Below are 26,365 nucleotides of genomic sequence, written 5' to 3' on the forward strand. Positions count from 1 at the left end.
AGAGGTACTCTCGTACGTTAATAACCGCAAACGCTTGGAGTACGTGGCAACTTCGGGGTCACCCATGTTAATGACGTACACTGGTTTTTGAGGAAACGTGTTTGATAAACACTCTAGTGCTATCCAACCTCAACCTCAAGAGAGAATAAAAAAATATATGTATATTATAATCGAGAGATATTGACGAAATGTTTAAAATAAGAAGTAATTTATGTATTATTACTCGTTTTTTAGGTTTAGATTTTGCCTCAACAAATTATTTGGAACTCTTTTATCACAAGAGAAAACTGGAACTTTTTACGAATGAAAGAGTTACATCATTTGCATGGGGATTTACATATTTTGAACTTCGGAAATGTCAAATTAGAATAATGTAACTAGGGAGTAAAGAATTAGATTAGTCAAATTTAGTCAATAATGTAACTAAGGACTAAAGAATTAGATTAGTCAAATTTAGTCAATAAGAAGATAATTAAGAAAGTCGTGTAAAGGATCTTTCATAATATGAAAGTGTGTAGAAGATTTTTTATCCTTACATATCTTTTATTTGTTGATGACTGTTTTTTTTGTAGGTTTAAAGATATTATTAATTCATATTACACGACTTTTGGTCAACTAATAAATTTTTAGAAATCTAAAATCTTTTAGCTTAAACACTCACCAAAGCTTAAACAATCCATTTCTTCTATCTTGGGAGTCACTAAAACCATTGGCATTGACAAATATCTTAGTCTTCCTTTAATCATGTGCAGGAGGAGAAAACAAGTTTTCAGATTTATTAAAGAAAGACTTTGGAGTCGAATCAATCATTGGACATCCAAGAACATGTCAAAAGTTGGTAAATAGGTCTTGATTAAATTTGTTGCTCATTATATTCCCTCTTATTGTATGAGTATTTTTTTGCTCCCATTTGTTTAAAAGATGAGTTGCAAAAGAAGATGAATTCCTTTTGGTGGGGATTGAATGCACAACCTAGGAAACATATCAACTGGCTTCATTAGGACAAATTCACTATGAAAAAAGAATTTGGAGGTATGGGCTTTAAACACCTTCATGCTTTTAATCTTTCTATGCTAGGGAAGAAAGGTTGAAGATTAGTGACCAATCAAGATACTGTGGTTTCAAAAGTGCTCAAAGCTAAATATTTTTCAATATGAAAATTTTTTGGAGGCTAATTTAGGCCACAATCCAAGATATGTTTGTCATAGTATCCATACTTCATAGGTAATAGTCAAGGAAGGTATGAAATGACATAAGTACAAGCCAATTTTGTTGCTCATAACCTTGCAAGAGCATTAAAATTTTATGCTAGCTCCCATGTCTTTAATTATATTCCAACATATTTACAAGAGCATCCAATTCTGCCAGTTGAAGAACCGACTAGTGTATCCAAAGCACTACAATATCATCAATGGAAGCAAGCCATGTCGGAAGAATTTACCGCTCTCATGAACAATGGTACATGGTCTCTAGTCCTCAGTCAACCTCATTTTAATGTCATTGGAAACAAATGGGTGTTTCATTTGAAAAGAAATCCAGATGGATCGATTGCTCGTTACAAAGCCCGGCTTGTAGCTAAAGGGTTTCATCAACGACTAGGCATTGATTATAAAGACACCTTCAGTCCAGTTATCAAACCTCAAACAATCAAAATAGTTTGTGCATGTTGGACAAGTGGCATCAATAACTTAAGAGGGGGTGAATTAAGTTTCAAAATTTCCCACTAACAAACTTTTAACCCCCTTCTAAATGATATGCTCAGAATGCAGAAGAAGCAACAATCAATTTAATAATGTTTTTTTAAACATACAAGACAAAATTGATTGCAATAACATAAATGAGATAATGGAAGAGAGAAATGCAAACTCGATTTATAGTGGTTCGGCCACTTCCCGTGCCTACGTCCAGTCCTCAAGCAACCCACTTGAGATTTTCCACTATCTCTGTAAATCCTTTACAGACTTTGAACACACCTTGGGATCCCTTAACCTTGTGTTCAAAGATTCTCCAAGAGACAACCCGTATCTTGATTACAATTGACTTTCTGAGATAAACAAAAATATTTCTCTCATTTAGAGTGGATGATACAAATTGAAGATCCTAGAGGAATTTTTCTCTTTTAGAGACGATAATACAAATTGAAGTTCCTAGATGAACTCTCAATAGATTTGCAAGTGTTTGCCCAAGAGTTGTTGAGAGAACATTTTGAAGTCAGACACACATATATATAGGCTCTTCATGCCTTTTCAAAATGGTTTAAAAAGATGTGTCTTTTCAAAAAGCTTTTTTTGAAATTCTTCACTAGTAATTGATTACAGGTTTCTGGTAATCGATTACACAGTTATATTTTGAAGAGACACATATTTTCAAAGTGTTTTCTGAAGTGTTGATGCTGGTAATCGATTACAAACATCTGGTAATCGATTACATGATTCAAAATTCAAATTCAAAACCCTTTTTAAAAGTTGTTTGTCAAAATTGTCTTCTGGTAATCGATTACACTGCCCGGTAATCGATTACCAGGGCCTTGATCTCTTGGAAACACTTGTTTTGAGGCAAAAGCTTGATCTTGAATTATTCTTGAAGCAATGCTTGTTTGTTGAAGCAATCTTGTATTAATCTTGAAGCAATGCTTAACCTTTGAATATTTGTTGAAGTAATCTTGAAAGCAACCTTGTTTGATTATTCTTTGGCATCATCAAAATCATGTATTCATATATTCACATTCTCCCCCCTTTTGATGATGACAATAATTATCAAACAAATTCTTTTTTCGGCATCATCAAAACCTGAAACCTGCTTGATTCACAGTGCATTGCGCTTTCTAAGGGTTGGAACTTAACACAAATGGATGTCAATAATGCCTTTTTACATGGAGCTATATTTGAGGATGTTTACATGTCTCAACCTTCTGGCTTTATTCATCCATATTTTCCAAATCATATATGCAAGCTCCATAAAGCATTATATGGTTTGAAGCAGGCACCTCGGGCATGGTACTAGGAATTAAAGTCCTTTGTTGTTGCCTCTGGATTTTTCAATGCTAAATCTGATTCTTCATTCTTTATTTATAAACAAGATCATGTTATTGCCTATTTTTTAGTCTATGTTGACGATCTTCTTCTTATGAGAAATGATGTCACTTTCCTGGCTAAATTCAAAGCAGCTCTTGCTACAAAATTTTCTCTCAAAGATCTTGGGACGCCGAGCCACTTCCTTGGTGTAGAACTTCTTCCTACCGCTAATGGCATGTTCTTATCTCAACAACACTACATTCGGGATATCTTGAAAAAGGTAACATGATTGATGCAAAGCTAGTTGGAACTCCGATGTCTACTACCTGCTCGCTTAGCTCACACGATGATACACCTAGTTGTGATTCATCTTTATTTTGCAGCATCATCGGATCCTTACACTATTTATCCATCACCAGGCTAGATGTCGCATTCGCCATACACAAGTTGTCGCAATACATGCAATCACCTACGACTACTCACATGCAGGCACTCAAGCGTATCCTACGCTACCTTAAGCATACCATCTCACATGGTTTACAACTCGTTCCAACCAAAAACCTTGATCTCACTGCCTTTTGTGATGCAGATTGGGGTGGTGATACAAATGACAAAAAGTCTACAGGTGCATATATTGTCTATCTTGGTCCAAATGCTATATCTTGGTCTTACAAGAAATAATCCACAGTTGCAAGATCCTCAACGGAGGCTGAATATCGCACCATTGGATTAACGGCTTCTGAACTTCTATGGCTACAACAACTACTATTAGAACTTGGCATCAAATTAACCAAGCAACCAACTATCTTTTCAGACAATATTGGTGCCACATATCTTTGTGCAAATCTAGTTTTTCACTCAAGGATGAAGCACTTAGCTATTAATTACCATTTTGTTCGTGACATTGTTGCCAAGGGTGAACTCAAAGTGTCTCATGTTCCTTCCAATCATCAACTAGCAAACTTGCTAGCTAAGCCGCTCTCCCGACCACGCCATGAGTTTCTCATCACCAAGATTGGCATCGTTGACTCCTCCATCTTGCAGGGGCATATTAGTGATAAATGCAAACATAGGATTTAATTCAAAATTAATTGATTTATTGTCCCTATAATCACATGCATGTTGTTTCCTTATTATAGGAGAAAATCAAACTCTACCATTATTACTTTAATTCTTTTCAATTTGTTTCCTTGATTTTGGCTAATGATTGTCACTTATTGTTAGTGCAGCAACTATTTAACCTTCACTCTATACATGTAAAAGCATATACACAATATAAACAGTTCTTTTCTTCTTATATAGATGACATGTTACTTGAACAAATATATTTAAATTTCTCTATTTTGTTTGTGCTTATATATGCCATGGTTAAAACTTAAAAGGATACTTATCCAACCTAAGAGACTTCTTGGGTGGACAAGGATTTCAAGTGGTATATGGTGGACCATTATAAATAGCCTTTAGATTAATCAATACTCCACTTTCTTATCATGGAATGTTAACACCTGACCCTTGCTCCTTCCTCACTGACATTTCTTCTCCGCCATGCACCGTCGCCGAAGGCAATTTCTGATGACAACACCACCAATTTTTTTTTCTTTCTCCCTCTCTGTCTTTTGCACTCCTTATTAATTTGGTAATGTAATTTTATTTTTTCAACTATGATGGTTGGTTGTTGTTGCAGGCGAGGGACATGGACTCGTTGGCGACATTTGCAGGGAGGCTGCCGAGGTACTAGTCGACGTTGAAGATGGCATGGAGTAGCTAGACACACTTTCAGTGGAGTTCTCAGGCGTAGGGGTTGAGGAAAAAAGAAAAGAAAAAAACAAAAAAAAATGGTATAGAATGTCTACCATATTATTGTGCTGATAAAATGAATCTAAGGATTAACAAAAGTAATCCACCATAAATCACATGACTCTCTTGTCCACTTTAGATGCCGTCCTAACTCGATTAACACAAATCCATTGGTATTGAATTTCTTTTTAAACTAAAATGAATTATTATCTGTATCAATAAATTTGAACCATTTGAATAACTTTTGAATTTTTTTTTACCAATCAATGTCTTAATAACATTAGATAAGAATCATTAATTATATATTTTAATTTCTTAAAAAATGATTTAAATGACTAGTATTTTTAATATAATAAATATTTTTAATGAAATTTTCATTTTTATTTTCTTAATCAGTTGCATAAAGACTTTAGTTAATATTGGTCTACCAATATTAATTTGATTAACTAAATTAATCTGTTGAAAATAGGGTTAATTTTTAAAAAGGAAATACGAAACTAAACCAATCCATTTTGATTGGTTTAACTTTTCTCTCCTCTCACTATATCAAATAAATCAATTCAAGTACAATACTATCCATCTCTAGGTGCCTACTAGTATTAATCACTTAACAATTTGACCATTCATGGGCATCCAGTGTCGCTAATCAATTGGATTGAACACCTAAATGTATGTTAAGGAGGCTTTTACCAAACAATAATTATTTACTTTTAAAAATATAAAAAATCTAAATTAAACACAAATATATTTATTTATTTTCAATTAAACCAATCTATTAGTCTGCATTTTTAACCATGAGTTAGACGCAAGTTTGTAAAAATATATATATATATATATATATATATATATATATATATATATATATATATATATATATATTTAAAAAAGTGTAAGAATCTAATTAAATCATGCATAACAGAGAAAAAGACTATGCTATAAACTATAAAAAAAATAATAAGTTTATTAATTTTTACAATAATCATACTAATAATAAAAATTTATAATTAAATAATGTTCAAAATTGCTTTATATATCAATACATAATCATTAAAATCCTTCTTTTTATACTTTCTTTATTAACAGTTTTTTTAACTATGAGTTAGTCGTAAGTTTGTAAATATATTATTTTTAAAAGTGTAATAATTTAATTAAATCATACATAACAGAGAAAAAGACTATGCTATAAACTATTAAAATCTTTCTTTTTATGCGTTCTTTATTAACAGTTTTTTTTGGAGTAAATTCTTTATTAACAGTTAAAATTTATTAAGAATTACAGATTCAAAGTTAATTAAATATAAAGTGTTACAAAATTTTGTAATAAATTTGGACCAATAATAAAAAAATGTATTAAGAAATATGATAATTAATTATATATAAATAAAAATTATTTTTTTAACCAAAATTCCCATTCCCATCTCGAGAGTTGTTTTATTCATGTCGTGAACTCTCTCCCTTCATCTAGCTCGAGTTTTTTTCTTGCTTCCGGGAGCTCTGAACTTGACCGACGTCGTTTTCACATCAAAACCCTTCAACAAAAAAATGGCGTTCTTCTTGAACCAAACTAGTATCGCTTCCCATTTTCGATCTCACTCTCAGGTATTCCTAATTTTTCTCACATATTGAATAATAATCATTTTAATTTCTCTCTGTGATTCCTGTTTTCTTATAACGAAAATCTCTTTTTGAGAAAGCAGAAGACTGAAGATTTGGCTTCTTTTCCTCGCCGTCGATTCCACGTCGAACCAGGGGCTCGTGAAAAAGCTGTAAGACATTGCTTTTTTTTTTTTTTTTTAGATTTGTTATTTATTTAGTTTTTTGCGATTCAAGTAATTTGGTGCATCTAGATCACCTATTTCAACTTGTAATTACTTTGATCTAAATTGGCAAAGAAAAAAAAATTAGGGATTAAGAAAACCTCATCCACGAAGTTAGTCATTATAAAAGGAGGGTATTCTTTTGATAGATTCATTTTGTAAACGAATATTGGGATTCAGGATTAGGAAAATTGCTGAAATGTGATTCTGATCCTGTCTCCACGAATTTGTCATTTGGCTTCAGTATTGCAATGAATAGGTAGACAATTTATTATTCATTGTATTGTTGAAAGAAATTTAAAAAATCAAAATATTTATATTTCTTTTATAACACAATTGGTCTTTGGAACATTTGCATAGCTTAGCAAGCATAAGTTATGATTTCTTTTGTTAGCCTGTGCGTAATTTTAATTCCTGGATTTTGTGGCAGCTCTTGGCAGAAGATGCAACTCTGAAACCGTTCAAATCGTACAAGAAGAGTGTAAAAAAGCTTAGAAAAATTGGGAATGCCCTTACAATTGTTGTTGTTGCAGGTATGCTGTCCTTTAACTCTGATTTTGAGGAAATGAGTGAGGATTTGTTTGGGGTGTCATGATTTATAAATGGAACATGAAAGACTTTGATGTGGAAAAATGAAACTTTGAGGGCTGGGGTGCTTTATTATCTCTCAAGGATTGAAATCACTTTTTAATGAGCTGAAAGATTTGATGTTTGTTTGAGCTGGACATTGTTGTTAAAGTTTATGTTTATTGTTAATAAGTTGAAAGATTTCATATTGCTGATGAAAGCAGTCTGAAATCTTCAGTCTGGGAGTTGCCAAAACATTTGAGTTGGCCTCATGATTTTTTCTTTGAATGTTGTTTTTGTTTCATTTCAAATGTGTTGGCCTCATTTTCATATCATTCTAATTGTAAAGTTTATTCTTGTGGCCCTAGCAAACTAACTTTGATAAAATAATTTTGAACAAAATTTGGATCAAGGATTTTATATTCTTGCCATCAAGTTCTCAAAGCAGGTCATGACATCTGAAATTTTTTTCAACATCAATAGCCTCCGTTGATACCGAGCTACAGAATTTCAGATAAACGTCCATGTAATTGCTTAATTTGAGAATTTGATCAAAGTTTTGTCTGATAAGCTTTTGTAATTTTTTTTTCATTTATTCTTACCTGGTGGTTGTTTGAAGAGGGCAGGTGTGGGAAGGGGTGAGGTGAGGTGGTGATGGTGTTTGCCAAATTAAACAAACCACCTAAATGCACATAGGGAGTGTGTTTTGGTAAGCTTCAAAGGATAAATAAATTGTTCCTATCTGTGTTTGGAATTATTTTCCTTGAGGTTGGATTTATGAACAGCTTAATTGGAAATGATCTGAGCCAGATTTGATGTTCGGCTTAGGCAAAGCCCTTGGTGATTTGGAAATCCAGTACACCTCTGCAGTTTGATTACTGAAACATGATTACTTCACAAATAAATTTGGGTTGCTGAATATGATGGATTATGAAAAGTACATGCACATTATCAAGAAATTTTCTGAAATAACACCATTGCAAAGAGGACGTGGTCCTCTTTAATCCTTTGGGAGTGGAGCATTTTCGTTTTTGGAGATTGTCATTGTTACTGGGCCTGTATGTCATAGAGTTAATAGGTCTTTTTTCTTCCTTAGTATATTGTGTGTATATGCTTCCTTTCTACACTGATTATTTTCTCAAATGTTAGCCAACTCTAGCATTGAGCCATATGGTTACTTACATAATTGTATAAAATTTAAGTGTCTGGTTGGCTTTGAAGGTCTATTTATATAATCACTTTCAGCAGTGAAAAAAAAATTCTAGCATTTGCTAGCCATTAAGATGTTTCAAATTCTTGTGAAAATTTTTAGCTTGTTGAAATATTGATTTCTCAGTTGTTTCTTTTCATGGACCCTTTTTGCTGTGTTTGACATTGTCCCCAACCAGGAATAGATGTGAATAATATGAAGACAACACTCATTAATTGACTAGTCTGCATTACCTATCTATTTGTATTGAATATACATTAGTTTGTAATATGCCACTTCCCTTGAAACAATCATACTAGTTTCTATTCCTGTTCCATCTTTTTCAATGTTCTTGTTTGCTATTTTATTATGTTTCAGGATGCTGTTACGAAGTATATGTCAGAGCTTTTACAAGAGAGGAAGCTCAGAAACTGTAATGTCCTGAAAGTTCTGGATGAAGCAAATATTGGGAGTTAGTTTTCTGTTTTGTTTTATTATTGTGGCAACAACTTGGACGTTATGATTAGCAATGTTAGAATAAGCAAAAAAGCATTTGAACCAAAATTGCTTGTGCATTAATAGCTTTTCCACCATTCCAGATGTCTACTGTCTGATGATAATGTTGATTGGCTGGTCACAAATCTGTTGTGGCTTCAGCCTTCAGGTGTGAGAAACAGATCTAATTCGTTCGACCAAGTTTGAGGGGGAGCAGTTATTTGAGGGAGTTGTTGTGATTATCTGTGAGATGTTTAATGCAATTCCATAATCAAGCTTTGCCTGAAATGTTAATAAATCTGATAACCATGTTAATGGGAATTGTAACCTGGTGCTGGCCAAGATATTTTGCTAGTATCTTTAGTCCATCATTGTTGGGAGGCTGGAATTCCATGAGGCTGATTAGGCTTAAGGGATCTTCTGACAAATTTTTAGGCTTAAATTAAATTTTGAGGTGATGTCTTTTTAAAATTAATATTTCATTTGATTGAAAGAATTATAGAAAAATTAGAAGTTTCATAAAAAATAAAAGTAATTTTCTTTTTCTGGCAGGGAACACTATTCACACAAAAACATTTTAGTTATTAATGAAAGTTAGGCTTTATTTTTTTATCATTATTTATTTATTTTATTCGATTTTGTCCTACTATTATTTAGGGTTATAGGTCTCATAATTTTCAAAACTGAGTTAATGTTATCTTTTTTGTCCACTTAGAATAACGATGTTTTGAAAATTATGGGTCCTAATTGAAGCAGCAAAGAGTAAAATTGCCTTGGTTTTGAAAATTATGAGACTTAATTAAACTCTAAATAAATAATGAGACGAAATTGAATAAAATTAATAAATAGCTGAATAAAAATTTAACTAAGCCTAAAAGTTATATAAATATTAATATTAAGTAACTTTTTTTTTTTTCCGAGGGTCTAAACTAAGGGTTTGGACCGCTTGCTGCCGACTAGGCAGACTATAATTCTTGAGAAGAGAGGTAAAGGAAGATGACGTTGTTTAGGTCGTTACCTACATATATTGGTCTCATTCTTTTCTTCATGTTCGCACTTTAATTATGTTATTTAATACATTGATGAGGTGACATGCCAAGCATTATTCGGGAACTAAATGCCACTTGAAAATGGGTAAATTTGGACAAAGTGCAATTAAACTTTGTTTAAGCCAAAATTTAATAGAAGGGGTACTCATTAGTTATTACCCAACCCACGTTAATAAAACAATTGCCTTTTGAATTAAATGAATACAAATAAAGCTAATTAATGAACGCAATTACTCACTACGAGTATCGTCTATCTCACGTAAGTAATAAATGAGCAGAGAAGACAGACAAAATGTCTTTCAGGTTTAGCTCGTTGTTAAATAATATACCTAAATTGCTGCAAATTTTTTGGATACTCAAATTTAATTCCTAGGAATAAAAAAGACTTATATACTCTTCTGTCAAATGTTTTTATAGTTATTTTTTAACAAGCACTACCTCATTGTTTTAAGGATTTTCTTTTAAATGGGATATTCTTCCCCTTAATGCACTAATCCATCTGAGATATTAAGATTCATTTAAGGTTACTCATTTCTCATTAAAAGTTTTTTCATATATGCAAACAAGATTATTTTTCAACGGCACTACACTATGTTGGTTCATTGTTTTAAGATTAACAATAATTATTTGGTTTGCAATTTTTCCCTATTTTTCTGTTTATATGAATTGTCATATTTTTTGTTTTTAATTTGTTTTAAATATCTTAAATAATGAAAAAATATATTTTCATTGTCTTTTTTATATTCAAATTTGAAAGTAGGAAACATAATAAAAATATGGTAACTTTTTATAATTATTATAAAAATAAAAAAGGAAAATGCACTTGTGTATCTTAAGAGATTTATGTAAGTCTCGATCGTCTCTGTATTAAATTTTATTAATCCATTGAATTAAAAGTTTTTATTGAGTTAATTAAGTTTATAAAATTTGCAATTATTTGATACTCTGTTAAATAAACTTAATTTAATGTAATATATATATATATATATATATATATATATGTATGTATAATTATAAATTATTGAAGGGAGTAACTTCACAAAGAATTATTCTTGATATAGCCCTCTATTTAAAGTTGTTGAGTTGAAGAGAAAAATTGTTTAAAGTTATAAAAAGTAAAAGTGAGTAATATATCGTTAGAGACTTAATGCGTAAAAAGCTAAAAAAACAAGAGATATTAAGTTAAAGATGCTGGTCCATTTTTTTAAAGCTTCTTATATTTTTAGGTCTTCTTCAAGTATACGTTGTCTCTAAGAGGATAAATCTATCACTTGAGCTCTCTAAATGCAGGTTCCCTTCATGTTGGAAAACCATTCTCTTTTGCTTTGAATAACACTTCACTAGGAAATCATTTCTTTTTGTTTTAGTAGACATGTCTTTTGATACTATTTGGTAACTCCAAAGCACTTGGACTTCATTTATTCTTCATAGGATTCGACATATTATAGGAGAATGTTTAATAAGATAATTCCTGCAAAACAAATCCAAGACAAGAATATTAAATAAAATCTTAAATGCATTCTTAAATGTTATACAAAACATAATATATATCTGCTTCCATTTGGAACTTTAGACACAAATTCATGATATTTGATTTGATATCATAAGACACAATTTTTATTTTTGTATTTATTTGTATCTAATCCAAATAATTAAGGATCATGATCGGCTTAAGACACATGTTTTTTTTTTCCGTTTATAAATACTTGATGGGACACAGTATTTCTTATCAATAATAAAAACACAACTGCTTTGTTTATGAGGACTTAGGCAAATTGTCTAACCTTATGAAATCTATATCTTTATATGTGTGCCTGACTAATTATGTTTCTTTAGATTCCGGTTACATGTCACCATCGGTTTTGATTTGATTTAATTGAGAAAAACACATATTTAACTCTTAAATACAAACAATTTGTCTAATAGTGGTTGGTCATTAATTTGAAAAGGGTTTGGTCTAATACGAGTATCTACTTTCACTGAAACTAGATACAGCTGGAAATGCCTGATTAATAAAGGCGGAAACAAACTTGTAATAAAGATCTTAAGTGATAGCACGAAATTTTAATGAAAGAATGAAAAATGTATGCATGGTTACAAATTACATTACCTCTAAAGTTTGAGAGAATCAAATAATGAATGTGTTGTGAGACACCCACTTCTGAAAAGCCAGTGAAAACACGACAACTTTCGTGAACGCCGCGATATGTTCGAATCTGCGTAGAAAACAGAAAGTAATGTGTCTCTACATGCCCACTGAATGTGAGATACCTGCGGTCAATGTCATCAATGGTACTATGGTCATTTATTAATCCCAAAGCCTTCACCACCAAACTACAACTCACCAAACTTAGTCATTATTATGACTTTGATTTATTAGTACAACTTTTTTATTATTTTATATTATTTTTTGTCTCTAGTAAGTTTGAAAATTAGGTGCATCATATGCATGATCAGCATTTGTAACTGCTTCTCTGAATTTGTCTGAGTCTGAGCTGTTAATTCTCCCAACACAATTATAAAAAGAAGAAAAACTTAGAGTGATAGTTGTAGGAAAGTAAAAACATAAGTGTTCTCTTAATTCAGTGAGGTTCTGAATTGTTCAACTTGAGATGATGGCATCATTTGCAGGGACTACTCAGAAGTGCAAAGCATGTGAGAAGACTGTGTATTTGGTGGAATTGCTCACTGCTGACAACAAGATCTATCACAAATCATGTTTCAGATGCTACCACTGCAAGGGTACCCTTAAGGTTAGATCACACTTTTTTTTACTTCAGAATACACCAAAGAGTAAACTCAAGTGCATGATTTAAACTTGAATTTTCTCTGTATGCGTATGTATGATTATGCATTTGACTTTCATCATCACCATATGTTTTTATTTATAAATAAAACCCACATCTTTGTTTGTTACTTTGGGGTATAGCTAATTTGTCTGATTCATTTGGTTCTTTTCTTGGATTAATCATGATTTGCATATGCTTGAGGGCTTAGTGGGTGTTTCATTAGGAAACTTGATGTGCATTACCTAGTAGAAAAGTTGTTCTGTTTCTAGCAATTATATGACAGTCTTTTGTGCATAATTTGAATAGAAATGTTAGAGAAAATGAGCAGTTTAGTCATAAAATTGAGGATGGGAGAGATTAGATATTAGAGAGGAAGATCAAGATTGACATAGGGTGAAGAAGTAAATACAAGGTTTTGAAAAGGATTACAGAGAATTTGTGGTCCTGAGTAGTTAAAAGCTCGTGTGATTAATCTAAAGGAATAGAATCAAGGTTTGATATTTTATTAATTAAAGTTCAGGTTATAGCTGCTATTCACCTCTTTTCTTCTTTTCTTCAGACTTCAAACATTCACTCTTCTCCACATGTCATGCGATTCCAAAATTTTCTTTAAACCATAGAATTTCTTTTTCTTGTATGATCATGCATTTTTACACCTTTTAGTGTATCCGATAAGCACACATTGGTATTCTGTTGTCCTTTCTTCTGGTGGTAACCTAAAAGAAATTGCTCTCATATATTTCGAGTCTTCAAAGCATACCATTAAACTATAGCCATTTATTTCCATGGTGTCCATTTGATTAGTTATTTATTTTATTTTTAAATTAGATACTGTGGGTCATATGAAATAGAAACCTTTCCATGGATGTCTGTTTGGATGAAAGTTTGTTATTGTGTATTAACCTTTTGGTTCAACCTGCAAAGCACAACATGCAATTAATCTAATTGTCTTGTCTTATTCAATATGATATTTGATCTTGGGACACATTAAATTGAAATTATTCATTCCCCATAGTGTCCATTTGACTCAATAATTATAGATATTCTAAAAATATAATCTGTAACACCATCACATGAACTTTGGATGGTTGTTTTCCTAGAAGCCTAAAGCTTAAAATGGTCAAAGATCAAGTGATGGATACATCTTTAATCCTCTTTTCCTCATGCATCCTTGCAGTTGAGTAATTATTGTTCCTTTGAGGGTGTTTTATACTGTAAGCCTCATTTTGATCAACTCTTTAAGAAGACTGGCAGCTTGGACAAAAGTTTTGAAGGTGAATTGCTGTTAATTAGTTGTTTCTGATACATAAACACACTTGAAATTTCTACATATTATTCTGATCATCCTGTTTCTAAGTTTATTTCTTGTTCTCTTTATATTTATTGTTTGTAGGTATTCCAAGAACTGCAAGACTTGAAAGATCTGCCGATCAGGTTTTCCTTATCTAATTAACTACATAATATTTCTTCTCATCCTTAGAATTCTTGTTTAGTGTTCTCAAATGGAGTTTTTTTTATTTTTTTTTATATACCCTTCTGTTTAATATTCATATGGTAAACTCTCTCTGATATCTTCAGGTCCAAACCAATACAAAGGTTTCAAATTTGTTTGCTGGAACTCAGGAAAAATGTGTTGCTTGCAAGAAAACAGTTTACCCAATTGAAAAGGTACATAACTATTTTATCATAAGTTTCTTCATATCAAGCCAAAGTGGTCGATCTTTATTGTTGAAGTCTTCTTACATCTAAATTATTATAGAGTAAACTAACAAGTCTCATAATATCTTAATTCAAGTTCTCTGTATAGTTTCATCAAATTTGCCTTTATCTATGTGAAGACTGAAGGCACTAGACACCTAATTTCTTTGCTCAAGATCATCAATGTAAATATCTTAGTTTGCCTATCCAAATTCCAACGTCAATTGACTTGTGCTCCTTATTCAAATCTGGATATAGAATCTGTGTAGGAACTTACGTAGACTTAAATTCGGCTCGTGCAGAAATGAAATTAAAAGCAAAACCTGTGATACTCAACATAGAGAGCCCATCTAGCAAATGATAGCTTAGAACCATAGGAAATCTGAGCTAACAATGCTTCAACTTTGCCATTTGCCACCTACTGTATTCAATGTTTTTCTGAAGTCAAATACTGAATTAGTACAAAAGAGTAGACATTAGCATGAAAAAGTTCGTATCGTAGGTATCTTTTAATTGTTTGATAGTGTAAAAATCTTGACACTAACTAACAACGTATCAAAATTAAACTCTAACAAAATGGAATTAACCAACCAAATAAAGATCTATCTTGGAGTAAACTACAGAAGACTGGCTTAAGCCACCTCTTCCACTACAGCCCAGAAATTAGAGGACAAGATACTCATTTTATCGTTTTTTGATCTGATCATTCAACAACGTATATGAATTGATAAACCACACTTGTTTCTCTATTCACCTTTTTTTTAAATTTGGGAAAAAATCAAAACGGAGTAAGTCCATTTAATTTCTGTATAGTTACTGGCAAATGGCAAATCCAATTCCTTATTTTCTTGTTGGTGGAGAAGGATGCATAACAACAACTTGGTCCCAATTCATGTCTTTGTTATCATTATGGCGGTTGATTGGCGCAACAGAAAGAAGAGGAAGTGGCAGAGAGGGTGGAAGCAACTTTTAGACCATAAATTCTTGTTAACTTAAGGAAGAATTTTAGTGTTTTGCATCATATTGTGTCATAAGTCTTGTATTAATAATGGCACTGTCCATTGTTCTTTTTCAGGTAGCTGTTGATGGAACATCTTACCATAAGGCTTGTTTCAGGTGCACTCATGGAGGATGTGTAATTAGCCCATCAAATTATGTTGCCCATGAACATCGTCTTTATTGCAGGCACCATCATACTCAGTTGTTCAAGCAGAAAGGTAACTTCAGCCAACTTGACAAGCAAGAAAACGATGAAGGGGTGACGGAGAACAGAATAACTGAGTAATGGCAAGCATTCAACTTTCAAGTTACATTGGCAATACAAGTTCAGTTGGTGACTCATTTTCAGGCATCAAATTCCCTTGTCTCAATCCACATTTTTTTTTTCTGTTTACTATGTATGTGAAAAGTTTTGTGAGACAAATTTTGGGTTGATAATTGAGAAGAATTAGTAGATAGTTTGGCTTAATCATACGGCGCGGCTGACCAATCTGCATTTTGCTTTGAAGTTTAATGAAGTTTGTATTTTTCATTACTGTGATAAAATCTGGTTTTCTCTGTAAATTTCCCGTTGATTTGGTTATTCACATTAAAAATATTTCACACTCTTTGTATCGGTACAATGAATCTCTCGATAAATTTGAGTTTAATTGACAATAAGGAAACGAAAGGAACATCTCTGGTCATGAAATTACCAAGGACTAGTTGAAGTATTAACTCATCGCATCCAGAATGTATGATTACTTAAATGGATTATTAATTTATCTTAATTATGTGAGTTTTACAATGTCACATAAATTTAAGTATTTTATTAAAAAATTTACTTTAACACTAAAATTGTGAAGGTGAGTGCTGAGGTTAATTTTTTCTTTTGGATACATTAACTTAATGTTTGTGGGTTCTACAGTCCAATGTGTTGTATAAAATAACAATGTATGATATTTCTAAAGCTTTTTATTTTTGGAAGTGATAAGGTTTAGTGATTTTTTAAATGAATATCATTTAGTGGAGCCATATATGCGGAAGTATTTTTTTAATTCATATCTTTGACTGACTCTTTATTTCAATGCTTCAAACAATTCTAACGATTCAATATGAGCATCAAAAGTTAGCTCAAATAGTAAGGGTTGTCCCTCACTTATATATATTTTAATATGGAATTATGTTTAGTCGATGTGAAACTTGAATTATTTTCATAAATCACACATATCGCATATGCTAAGCCTTTTTCAGACATTTCTAAGATTAAGGTGTTCAACTGTCAGAATTTCCAAAGATGGCAAGAGCGAGATCACTGCATCCTTGACATGTATGGCATCGCATCGCATCGGCACTCAATGATCCAAAGCCATCCTCTACCGACCCAAAACTGCTGCACAATGGACTCATGCAAACAAGGCATGTAGGACACACTATAACTATCATGGTCTTGGTATTGTTTGATTCTTGATTTGATAAAATTCTTCCATAATTTCTTTTATAATAAATGGCATTGTAATAGCCTTTTCAATATAAATTGATAAATTAATCTATCAACCAAATGATAAGTTTTCGTCCGAGATAACCAAACTTTGTGCATAGAATCGAATTATTTTCTTTTGACAAAATATTTACAAAATATTCTTTAAAAATATAATAATTTTTTTAAAATATAATAAAAATATTTTTTAAAACATTAAAGTTAGAATTGTTACGCAATTAATATTCGAAAATAAAGATATTCAGAAACATTTGATGTTTTAAAAAATAAATTAAGTCAAAAAACATCAAAATATCTTTATCTTTATATCTTTTTATATATAAGGAAGTAGGTGAAGGCATTTCCGTAAATGTCATTTTGGCTAATAGATGGAAGTTAAATTAGTAACTGAAGAAAAAAAAAAACTTAACCCAAATATCTAAGTTTGCATTTTATGTAATGTGTGCATAAATTATGATCTTACTTTACTTTGTATTTATTGTTCACACATCTTAATTATTAGCATTAATAGTGTTGTGTTAATATAGTAAGCTGTATTATTTATAAATATTTAAATTATAGGACAATATATATAATGAGACTAGTGAAAGAGAATATCAGAATTTTAAAAGTCAACTGATTGAAGAATATATGGAACTTTTATGTTAAATAAATGCTCTAGAACGGAAACTTTGCTATTTAATTTTAAAACCGAAACGTCCAATATATATATATATATATATATATATATATATATATATATATATATATATATATATATATAATTAAGATTTTAATTAGAAATAAATGACACAAGATTTTAAACGTGGACTTTTTTGAAAAGAATGAATAATCTTTTTTAAGTATACATAATTCCTCTTTCTAAAAAATATATATACATATTTGTTGTATGGTTAAATATCTTTATAAATATAGAACCAACTTATTTGATTCAAAGTCATTCTTGTCCATCTTTCACATGGATATTCATTTTTCCTCTTCTTGGCTGGAAAATTTATGATTCTCCTTTCACTTTTTTTCCAGATTCAAGTTGGTTCTCCTTAGTTCGTGTTCTTTTTTTAATATTTTAGTTGATTTTAAGTGCAAAAGCTTTAACTAGTTATATTGTAGTTTTAATTTTTTAAATTATTTTTTGTTTGTCTCTTTATATTCAGTTTTTATTGCTATATGATTTTGTTTGGGGTTAATTGATTTGTTGTTTTGACAATTTCAGTAATAGATATGCTTGGCAATTTTAGTATTTAAAGGGTGTGGTCACTTTTTTTTCTCCCTCATTTTTTGTTACACGATTCTCAAATTGTGTTTTTCTTCTATTTTTGTTTTTTTATTGTTTGGAAGCTTCAAGATATGGAGTTAGCAAATTGGTTTAAAAGCTTTGTTGTCACCCCACAATAGGTTAAACATCTAATTACTACGTTCTATAATTATGTTATTTTTTTCCTACTCAAACTTAAATTGAGTTACACATTAAAATTAATTTTATACCTAATTTTGTGCATGTAAGAAGAAATAGGCTTCCCAACAAATTTCTTACACTATTATGGAGACAAGCTACAAGTTGAGGAAATTATTTAATTGACCTATATGAAAATACGGTAAAGATGAAAATTCGTGTTCAACAAAATCAATTTGTTATAAAAAAAAAGTTAGTTACATGTTTTTAAATTTATATTATCTATTATCCGATCATATTGTTGTGCTTCATCCTGAGACCAAATAATTTTCATATTAGGATATTTGATATAAATGTCTATGAAATTATTTATCTTATTGGTTCTCTAGAGAATTTATTATGTATGGACAATTTTACGGTCGACTTTTACAGAATAATTGATCTAGATTTGGTTCCTAAAAATATATTTTTAAAATTTAAATTTAGTTATTTTTATGCAACTATTTTCTTTCATATTATATTGTTTAAAATTCTAAAAATAGATTTATGTAAATTATTTAATTAATTATCTATTCTTTGATTGTTTGAAGGAAATGCTATATCTAAGAATTTTTTTCTTCATATTTTTGGGGTAAAAAAATTGAGGCTGGCAACACAAAATTGAGGGATCCCAAAAATAATTTAAACTTCAAATAACAAAGACATTTGATGTCAACGCTTTATTTTTTTTTTTTGGAGGTTTACAATTTTTTTTTTAATTCTACAACATAAATGGAAAACATCAACTTCATGTACATTATGTTGGACAAAACAGTTTTCCAATGAAGTTTTATAAAACAACACAATGAAATTCAATATCAGGTGGACGTGATGAATATTCTAAGCGCAATCCAAAAGTGACAATTATGACATCAATCCTAATCTACGGACTTGGGATAGGATATTTTCAGAATAATGTTCAAAAATTCCAAACATTAGTGAGTTATTTTATTGTTTTTATTTTATCCTGAAATTCTCAATTTAGTCATTAAAGTATTTTTTTTGGCAGCACATACCAGCATTGATTCTGGATAATTTTATCCAAAAAAAGCATAAAAAATTACTTTAAATCATTGTAGGAGGCAAGTTCGAGTTATTTTTAATTTTTAGTATTATATTTGTTACTAATGAATTTAATAACAATTTGAGGATCTAATTGTAACAAATCATGCCAAAAATCATTTCTATAAAAAATTATTAACAAATTTAATTAGAATTCGTTGGAAAAAATATTCCAAAAAAATAGAATTATGTCAAATCATTACATTTAAAATATTTATTTAACCCAAAAATGATTCTTAGAATATGACTGATTCAATTGGGATAAATTAAGTTCAAATCGTCATAATATCATTAATCAGAAATTTAATGTTGGACATTTTTTTCATGCAATTAGGGCTATTTTATAATAGCAGGAACTTTATAATTTTTTTACAATTAAAATAATATATATAAATTTTATTTCTAAAAATTATATTATAAAATCATGACATTTTTTATTGTTCTCATTTCATGTTTACACACTTTTTAGGGTTTTATTACAATGTATCCTTTAATTTAGGTGTAATTTGTGCATATTATGTGTAACCAATTAGATTTGAATAAACTATGTTTAAGTTAAACTAAACTTAAACAAAAATAAGAAAAAAAATAATCTGTTTATATAAATAATTTTTTCCTTAAACATTTATGGAAGGTGAAGATAAGAGAAAAATAAATAAAATAAAGTTAAAATTAATTAATGTTTAAGTTAATTTTAAAAAAATTAATATGAAAAGGTTTCTACAAATTAATTATGGATAAGATAAGTTTAATTTATAAAAAATCAATATAGTTAGTTTAATTTAATTAATTAGTAATCAATAGATAATATTTTTGTTATTTTTTTAATATTAATAATTAATAGTTTTAATTAATAGAACCATAACTGGAATTTAATATTCAATAATTTATTGAATAATTTTAATATAAAATCATTGCTTTATTTTAGAATTCAATTATAATATTTATTTAGAATTTAATCGTTAACGTTTAATTATTCAAATTAATAAATTTTAATTATTTGACAAACGTTACATTATGAGTGATCAAATCTGCGAGTGAGAGTTGTTTGTTGCTTGTAATATTTTCGTGATTAACAACTTCTCTATCAGTACTACACCAACAATAAATTCATGTAGCATGATGATTTTCTCAGCCTTCAAATCTTCTAGCACAATGTACTTATGTAAGCAATGGTGCTCCGATGATAAATTTTGTTAAGCAACGTTTCTTAACTTGAAGCAACAACATAATTAGAGATGACCTTATGCTAAAGAAAAGATAGAGACTCACTAGTAATTATGTGTTTGGATACGTAGTTTACGTACATCGATCGAATGATAAAATAACGTCAAACAAAGGAATTATAGAAATTACTATTAATTTGTAGCTTCTCTTGTGACACATTTCGGCATCATTTGCGAGTGTTTCTAACTCACACTAAATTGATTTAATTATTGTTGTGAGTGCATGTCTGATTGCATGTCTTCTACGTGCGAGCACCAGATTTTTCACGTTAAAATTTTGAAAAAAACATAGAAGCTATACATTGTTGCTTTTGAATTGACACGAATCCAATTTGACACAACAAGGATTCAAACACGCACTGATGTAAACAATGTTTAATTCCATATCTCATATGTGATTTTAGGAAGATAATAATTATAGTTTTCATATCACAAACATAATTCCTTAGATTTTAACGAATTTCCAAGCACGCTGCACATGCAGTTTTTGAGATATAACTAGTCCACAATATCCCTTTTCACCTGCTTGTGGATATCAAGCCTATAAGACATAGGGTTATAGGTACCTTTTAAATTTACTTAATTAGTTGATGCAACCAGGAGAAAGAATTTCATAATGTATGGCATGCAAGTTGACTTTGTTACCTAAATGCTTTGCCAGGTGATATACAATTGGCCAAAAAAATTAAAGATTCTCGGTCAATTTTTTAGGCTACTGGGTTCAACATTTTTGTAAAATATGAAAATGTGTTCTCTTGTAATGATTGGTCTCATTCACCGCTTCCATACTTTTCAGTCTGAGCTGTGAGCTATATGGTTTGCTGAATTTGCTTTCAGCGAAATCTCTTTGGAACCAATTAATTAAGGAGAAAGGCAAAAAGAGAGACTCTTTTCATTTATATATTACATTCTCATTCTTATAATATACACTAATTAAAGATAAAGTATGCAATAAAGAGAGTGAAACGAAATACGAAAGACAGAAATCATGCATATATAATCCCATATATATATATATGCTGGAATATTCGAACCTCACTTGTTATATGATGAATTAAAATATTTATAAGAAAATATAAGGCATGTACGGCTTATTATAACTTGCATCCAAATAAAGAAAAAGCTATTTCTATTAGATTAATCATGTTCAAATGTATTTATTTATTTTTTTCAAAAAGGAAAAAGGAATCTCTGATGTTAAACTGAAACAGTGCTAGCTTGCATTCATTCTCCATAAGAAAAGAGAAAAAAGTAAGTTTGGGTGAATTATCTATTCACATCTTGCATGATTGTTCATCATATTTAAGGGAAATGAAGGGATATAGACAGACAAAAGAGATGGAAGAAAAGGACGAATTGCGTGATGTTGCTGAATTTTTAAACAAAGACAAAGCAGCGAGGGAGAAAGAAAAGAAGAAAAAAAATGTTAAAAAGCGAAAGGTTTGGTGGGGCAAATATGGAGGGAATTCTATGCATAGTTTGATGTAATCTAGGGTTTCGTGCAGTGAAACAAACTTTCATGCGCAGGAAGTGCACGAGTGGAGTGAGTTGTTGCAATTGTCTTATCCTAGCAGCTAGGGCGTAAATTAGCTGCATATATATTTTATTCACCACTTATCCAGAAACTTGTTTTGTTTATTTGGTCAAATTAATATGCTAAGTTTTAAAATTAAATTAAATTATTTTATAAAGTTGTAGATTTAAATTTATAGTTTGTAAAATTTGTTTATTATATTTTATTACTTATCTCATAAAATTTATTTAAGAAATTGACTTATTTTAATAAATATTTTCTATTTATACAAATTTAGAAATTAAATCTCTATTCACATACTTTAAAAAAATATGATTATCTACCGACCATTTCATAACATGTTGGTAGTATGCAAGCCATTGTGATTGCGAGTGTTTTAAAAAAGTAGACCTTGTTACGTCAGAATATTCTTTCATATCTTTTTAATTATTATCTTTTATCACAATGCAACAAAAAGTGATAAAATTTTCATTAAATATATTTTTTATATTATAAAAATAAAATTTTTATTGTTATATATTTTTCTTCTTATAAGTCACCTAATTTCTTTATTTTACCAAAAATGTATATCAAATAAATATTTTTTAATTATTCAATCAAGCATTCAACTAATATTTTATAATTTTAACATTTTAAAAATATTGAACTATTTTTGGGGACATGATTCTTCTGGAAGCATTTTATAGAAGAAGATAAAAGTGTAAAATGATACAATGATCATAAAAATTAATTAATGAGATTAGACGATCATCGTCGACATATATATTTTGCACAGCTGCACAAGATCTCCGCCCTTGAAAAATGTCCCCCTATTTAAAACTATTGTGTAGGAAAAAATACACAAGAGTTCCAGCAATTGACTCTTTTATTATAAAGGTTTAAATATATATTTTATATTAATAATATTTTTTTTCAGTTTATGATTATTTTATTTTTTACCATCTAACATATAAAAATAAATTTTTTGAAATATCAGGCAATAAAATAAAGTAAAAATATTTTATAGATAATAAACTTAAAAAATGAGTATATTATCGATATAAAAAAAACATATTTAAATCTTTTAAAAATATAATAATTAGAGAGGTTGAAAAACAAATGACCACTGTTGGATTTATACCGTATGCAGACATACTTTAACCGAAAGAGACCCCATTTGATATTTCTCAGTGTGAGTAATTTATGCCAATATATTTTAATGAGTAATATTATGTAAATAATATTATAAATGCGTATAATTTATGCATTTGAATGGATAAAACAAGTAAATTTATATAACTTCAATCTTTGATAATCTTTTTATTCGATGTGAGTCAACATTCGAAGATATTAAAAATAGGTGGAAATCACAGTAAGAGTAACATGAAATTTGTCATGATGATGAAGGTTGATTTCATTAGCGAGTAATATCTAATTACACTAACAGAAATAGGACATGTCAACTTTACTATACACAATTATGCCTCAACTCAGGAGAATTTTATCATCTCTGTTGTTTCTGGCCTCCCCTGAACCTCAGTGTACTATATTTTAATTTCCACATGACCAAGCAATCATGGAGTTTTTTGTTTTCTTCTTTTTTTGCTGTTTATATTTTTTTTCCTCAGTTGCTTCTCTGTCTCTCACACCACATGTTGGTACGTTGAAAACAAAGATCAGCTGGCAGCCTCTGAGATACTTTGTAAAGAGGGTTGCCAAAATCTTGTCTTAGCAGTGGCACCATTATTAGTTGTTGCTGTTATCCTTGGTCGAGCTCTTTCAGGATTGGTAATTGCCTGAAAAATCAAATACATGTAACAATTATATGGGTTGGCATCACCAATTAACAATTAGCATACAATGGATCTCTATCAAAATCCAAAACTTTAATAATATGATGAAGTTGGAACCTAAAATCTTAGGTAAATTATCTAAAGCTTGACTATAGTGGCTAATTCCTAGCATTTTGATGTCCAACACTAGTTTTGTTCATGTAAATTTTTATGATAAGGGAGATGGGTCAAGTTCCTAGTTCCCAAAATAAGTAGTGAAGCCTTGATTAGCAAAAATAATTTTTGAATAGATTTACAAACTCCTATAAGATACCCTAATAATGAAATTTACTGTTCATAAAAAAATGATGTTTCGTGATGGAAAATTGATTGGCATAACCAGAGACACTATATATACATCAAGCACCACTCAATTATCAGCTCCCATTCTATAAGATTTAACAAATCTATAGCTGAAATGATGTACTCTTTGCAAGTGGAAATAGTAAAATGAAAAAAAAAAAACATATTTTGGTTGAAACTTACCTTATTGTCCTCCATTTCAGACCTCCTTGCTACTTTCTCCTTCTCCAATTCTAGCTTGAGAGCTGACTCTGGCACGTTTTGCCTCATCTTTGCCTTTTGCTTTTCCCTCAATCCCTTCATGACCTCTGAACCCAAAAAAGAAGATCTTTTAATTAAAAGCTCAAATTTGGAATAACACTAGCGTACCCATGTCCAAAGAATCCTCGCTATGCGAAGTTATGAAAGAAAATCATTGTCACAGTCTTATCCTTAAATATGTAAAAGACTGTTTTTTTGAATTCAAACCCATAACTAACCGGTCACAAAAGACACAACTTTAACGTTGTGTCAGAGCTCCCCTCTAAAGGCTAAAATTTGGAATAACCAAAGAAAAATATAAAAGCTTTTTTAACAACAAAATAGAGTGTAGTTGCAAGTTGGAACTAGTTAACTAACCTTGAGTTGTGATGAGTCTATAAACTTGGCCAAGAACAAGAGTATCAGTGGGCTTGAGAAGCTTGATTCGAGTTATTCGAACCGGGTTGTTGGCGTTGGAGCAATTTTGAATGTCTTTGGTTGGACACAATGTGGTGGAGATGAGAAGAGCAACGTAGTGACCAGGGTTGGTTTTCATGACATGTGTGGCACTCAAAGGTGCATAGAACTTGTCTACTTTCCCATTTGTATGCTGAATCACTAGTGTTGCTGCATCGATGGCTTGGCAATTTCCCATCTCCTAGTTTCTTCAATGAAACGCCAAAAATGAGAGGTAATGTTGGAGACTTTATAATATAGCAGCCACTCAGTCCCACAAATTTTCAACGCCCAAACTCGTAGGGATATTTTTACTTAATCTCTATGCTATGGAGTGTGGATGGTTAAATATACTTGGATATGTGGATCCTTCTATTCAGTGTAAGAGTCGGCTTAAAAAGTTAATAAAAAAATATTATTATTCTGCAAAAAATAAAAACATTAAAAACTATAGAATTAATTATTAACAAAATTAACTATTAATTTTTTTTAATTTTAATAAAAAAATTAGCAGTTACTAATTTTTTAATCAATATCCTTTAGATACTCTTTAATATTTATTAAATGTATATTGATAAGTAATTATTTAGGAGTTTTTTTAATCTATCATAATTAAGTTTTTGACTATCCAGTTAAGCTTTAAAATATTCTTATGTTATAATGTTTTACATCATAAAATTAAACCTCAATCTAGAATTTCATCACACTTAATATTTCTTACTTTGAAAAATGTGTTTCATAGAAATTGAATTTGGTTGTTCAGAAGAATAAAACACCAACCAAAATTATTTTATATAATGGAATTCTGGAAAGAGGAAAGCATTGTTATAAAAATAAACTTGGACGGACTCGTTGAATTACTTTGACCGAAAATCAGTGATATAATCAGTTTGAACTAATTGTTAAATAAAAAATAGTACTACGAGTTTGAATAGATTCGTGTGTTGCAACTTGCAAGTAGTAATTTATTCAAGTATAAAGTTTACAAGTTATCAAATTTTAAAATAATATTCGCGAGTAATCCACGTAGTATTTAATAACCAATTCTTACATATCTGATAACACTCGTAGAAAGAGGCAAATTGATCAAACCTGATTCTTTTTAGAAATTTATTTTTAAAAGGAATCTATTTCAAAACATTATTTTGAAGGGCTGAGTTTTTGGAAGGATTTCGTCATAGGAGTTGACGAGTTAAATACGTGACGGCAGCAGTTAGGGGAACTCGTTAGAGAAGATAGTGAGACACAGTCCATGTGGTGAGATTCTTTATTCTAACAGCCAAATGTTTTTTTTACAGAAATTTTTTTTTTAATTTAAAACGAGTATAACTTTTAATAAGAATGTCTGATTGAGGCTCATAATATGTCAAAATACTTGAAATTGAATAAGAAATCTCCTGACAAATT

General features: G+C 30.1%; 3 protein-coding genes across 3 annotated transcripts; 2 read left to right on the forward strand and 1 right to left on the reverse strand.

Moving 5' to 3' along the window:
- Positions 1-6,218: 6,218 nt before the first annotated feature.
- On the forward strand, positions 6,219-9,206 carry LOC114409800 (succinate dehydrogenase subunit 7B, mitochondrial-like). Its single transcript, XM_028373392.1, has 4 exons — positions 6,219-6,410; positions 6,509-6,577; positions 7,059-7,161; positions 8,763-9,206. Exons 1-4 carry the CDS (start codon positions 6,354-6,356, stop codon positions 8,819-8,821), a joined length of 288 nt encoding a protein of 95 aa, XP_028229193.1. The 5' UTR covers positions 6,219-6,353; the 3' UTR covers positions 8,822-9,206.
- A 3,157-nt stretch (positions 9,207-12,363) lies between these two features.
- On the forward strand, positions 12,364-16,022 carry LOC114409801 (LIM domain-containing protein WLIM1-like). Its single transcript, XM_028373393.1, has 5 exons — positions 12,364-12,681; positions 13,895-13,991; positions 14,111-14,151; positions 14,296-14,385; positions 15,491-16,022. The coding sequence occupies exons 1-5, from the start codon at positions 12,541-12,543 to the stop codon at positions 15,698-15,700; spliced, it is 579 nt and encodes a 192-aa protein (XP_028229194.1). The 5' UTR covers positions 12,364-12,540; the 3' UTR covers positions 15,701-16,022.
- Positions 16,023-23,506: 7,484 nt separating this feature from the next.
- On the reverse strand, positions 23,507-25,275 carry LOC114409802. Its single transcript, XM_028373394.1, has 3 exons — positions 24,881-25,275; positions 24,446-24,570; positions 23,507-23,923 (listed from the first exon to the last, which is right to left on the reverse strand). Exons 1-3 carry the CDS (start codon positions 25,155-25,157, stop codon positions 23,804-23,806), a joined length of 522 nt encoding a protein of 173 aa, XP_028229195.1. The 5' UTR covers positions 25,158-25,275; the 3' UTR covers positions 23,507-23,803.
- Positions 25,276-26,365: the final 1,090 nt, after the last annotated feature.

The sequence above is a fragment of the Glycine soja genome, chromosome 4 (assembly GCF_004193775.1).
Source record: "Glycine soja cultivar W05 chromosome 4, ASM419377v2, whole genome shotgun sequence".
Taxonomy (NCBI): domain Eukaryota; kingdom Viridiplantae; phylum Streptophyta; class Magnoliopsida; order Fabales; family Fabaceae; genus Glycine; species Glycine soja.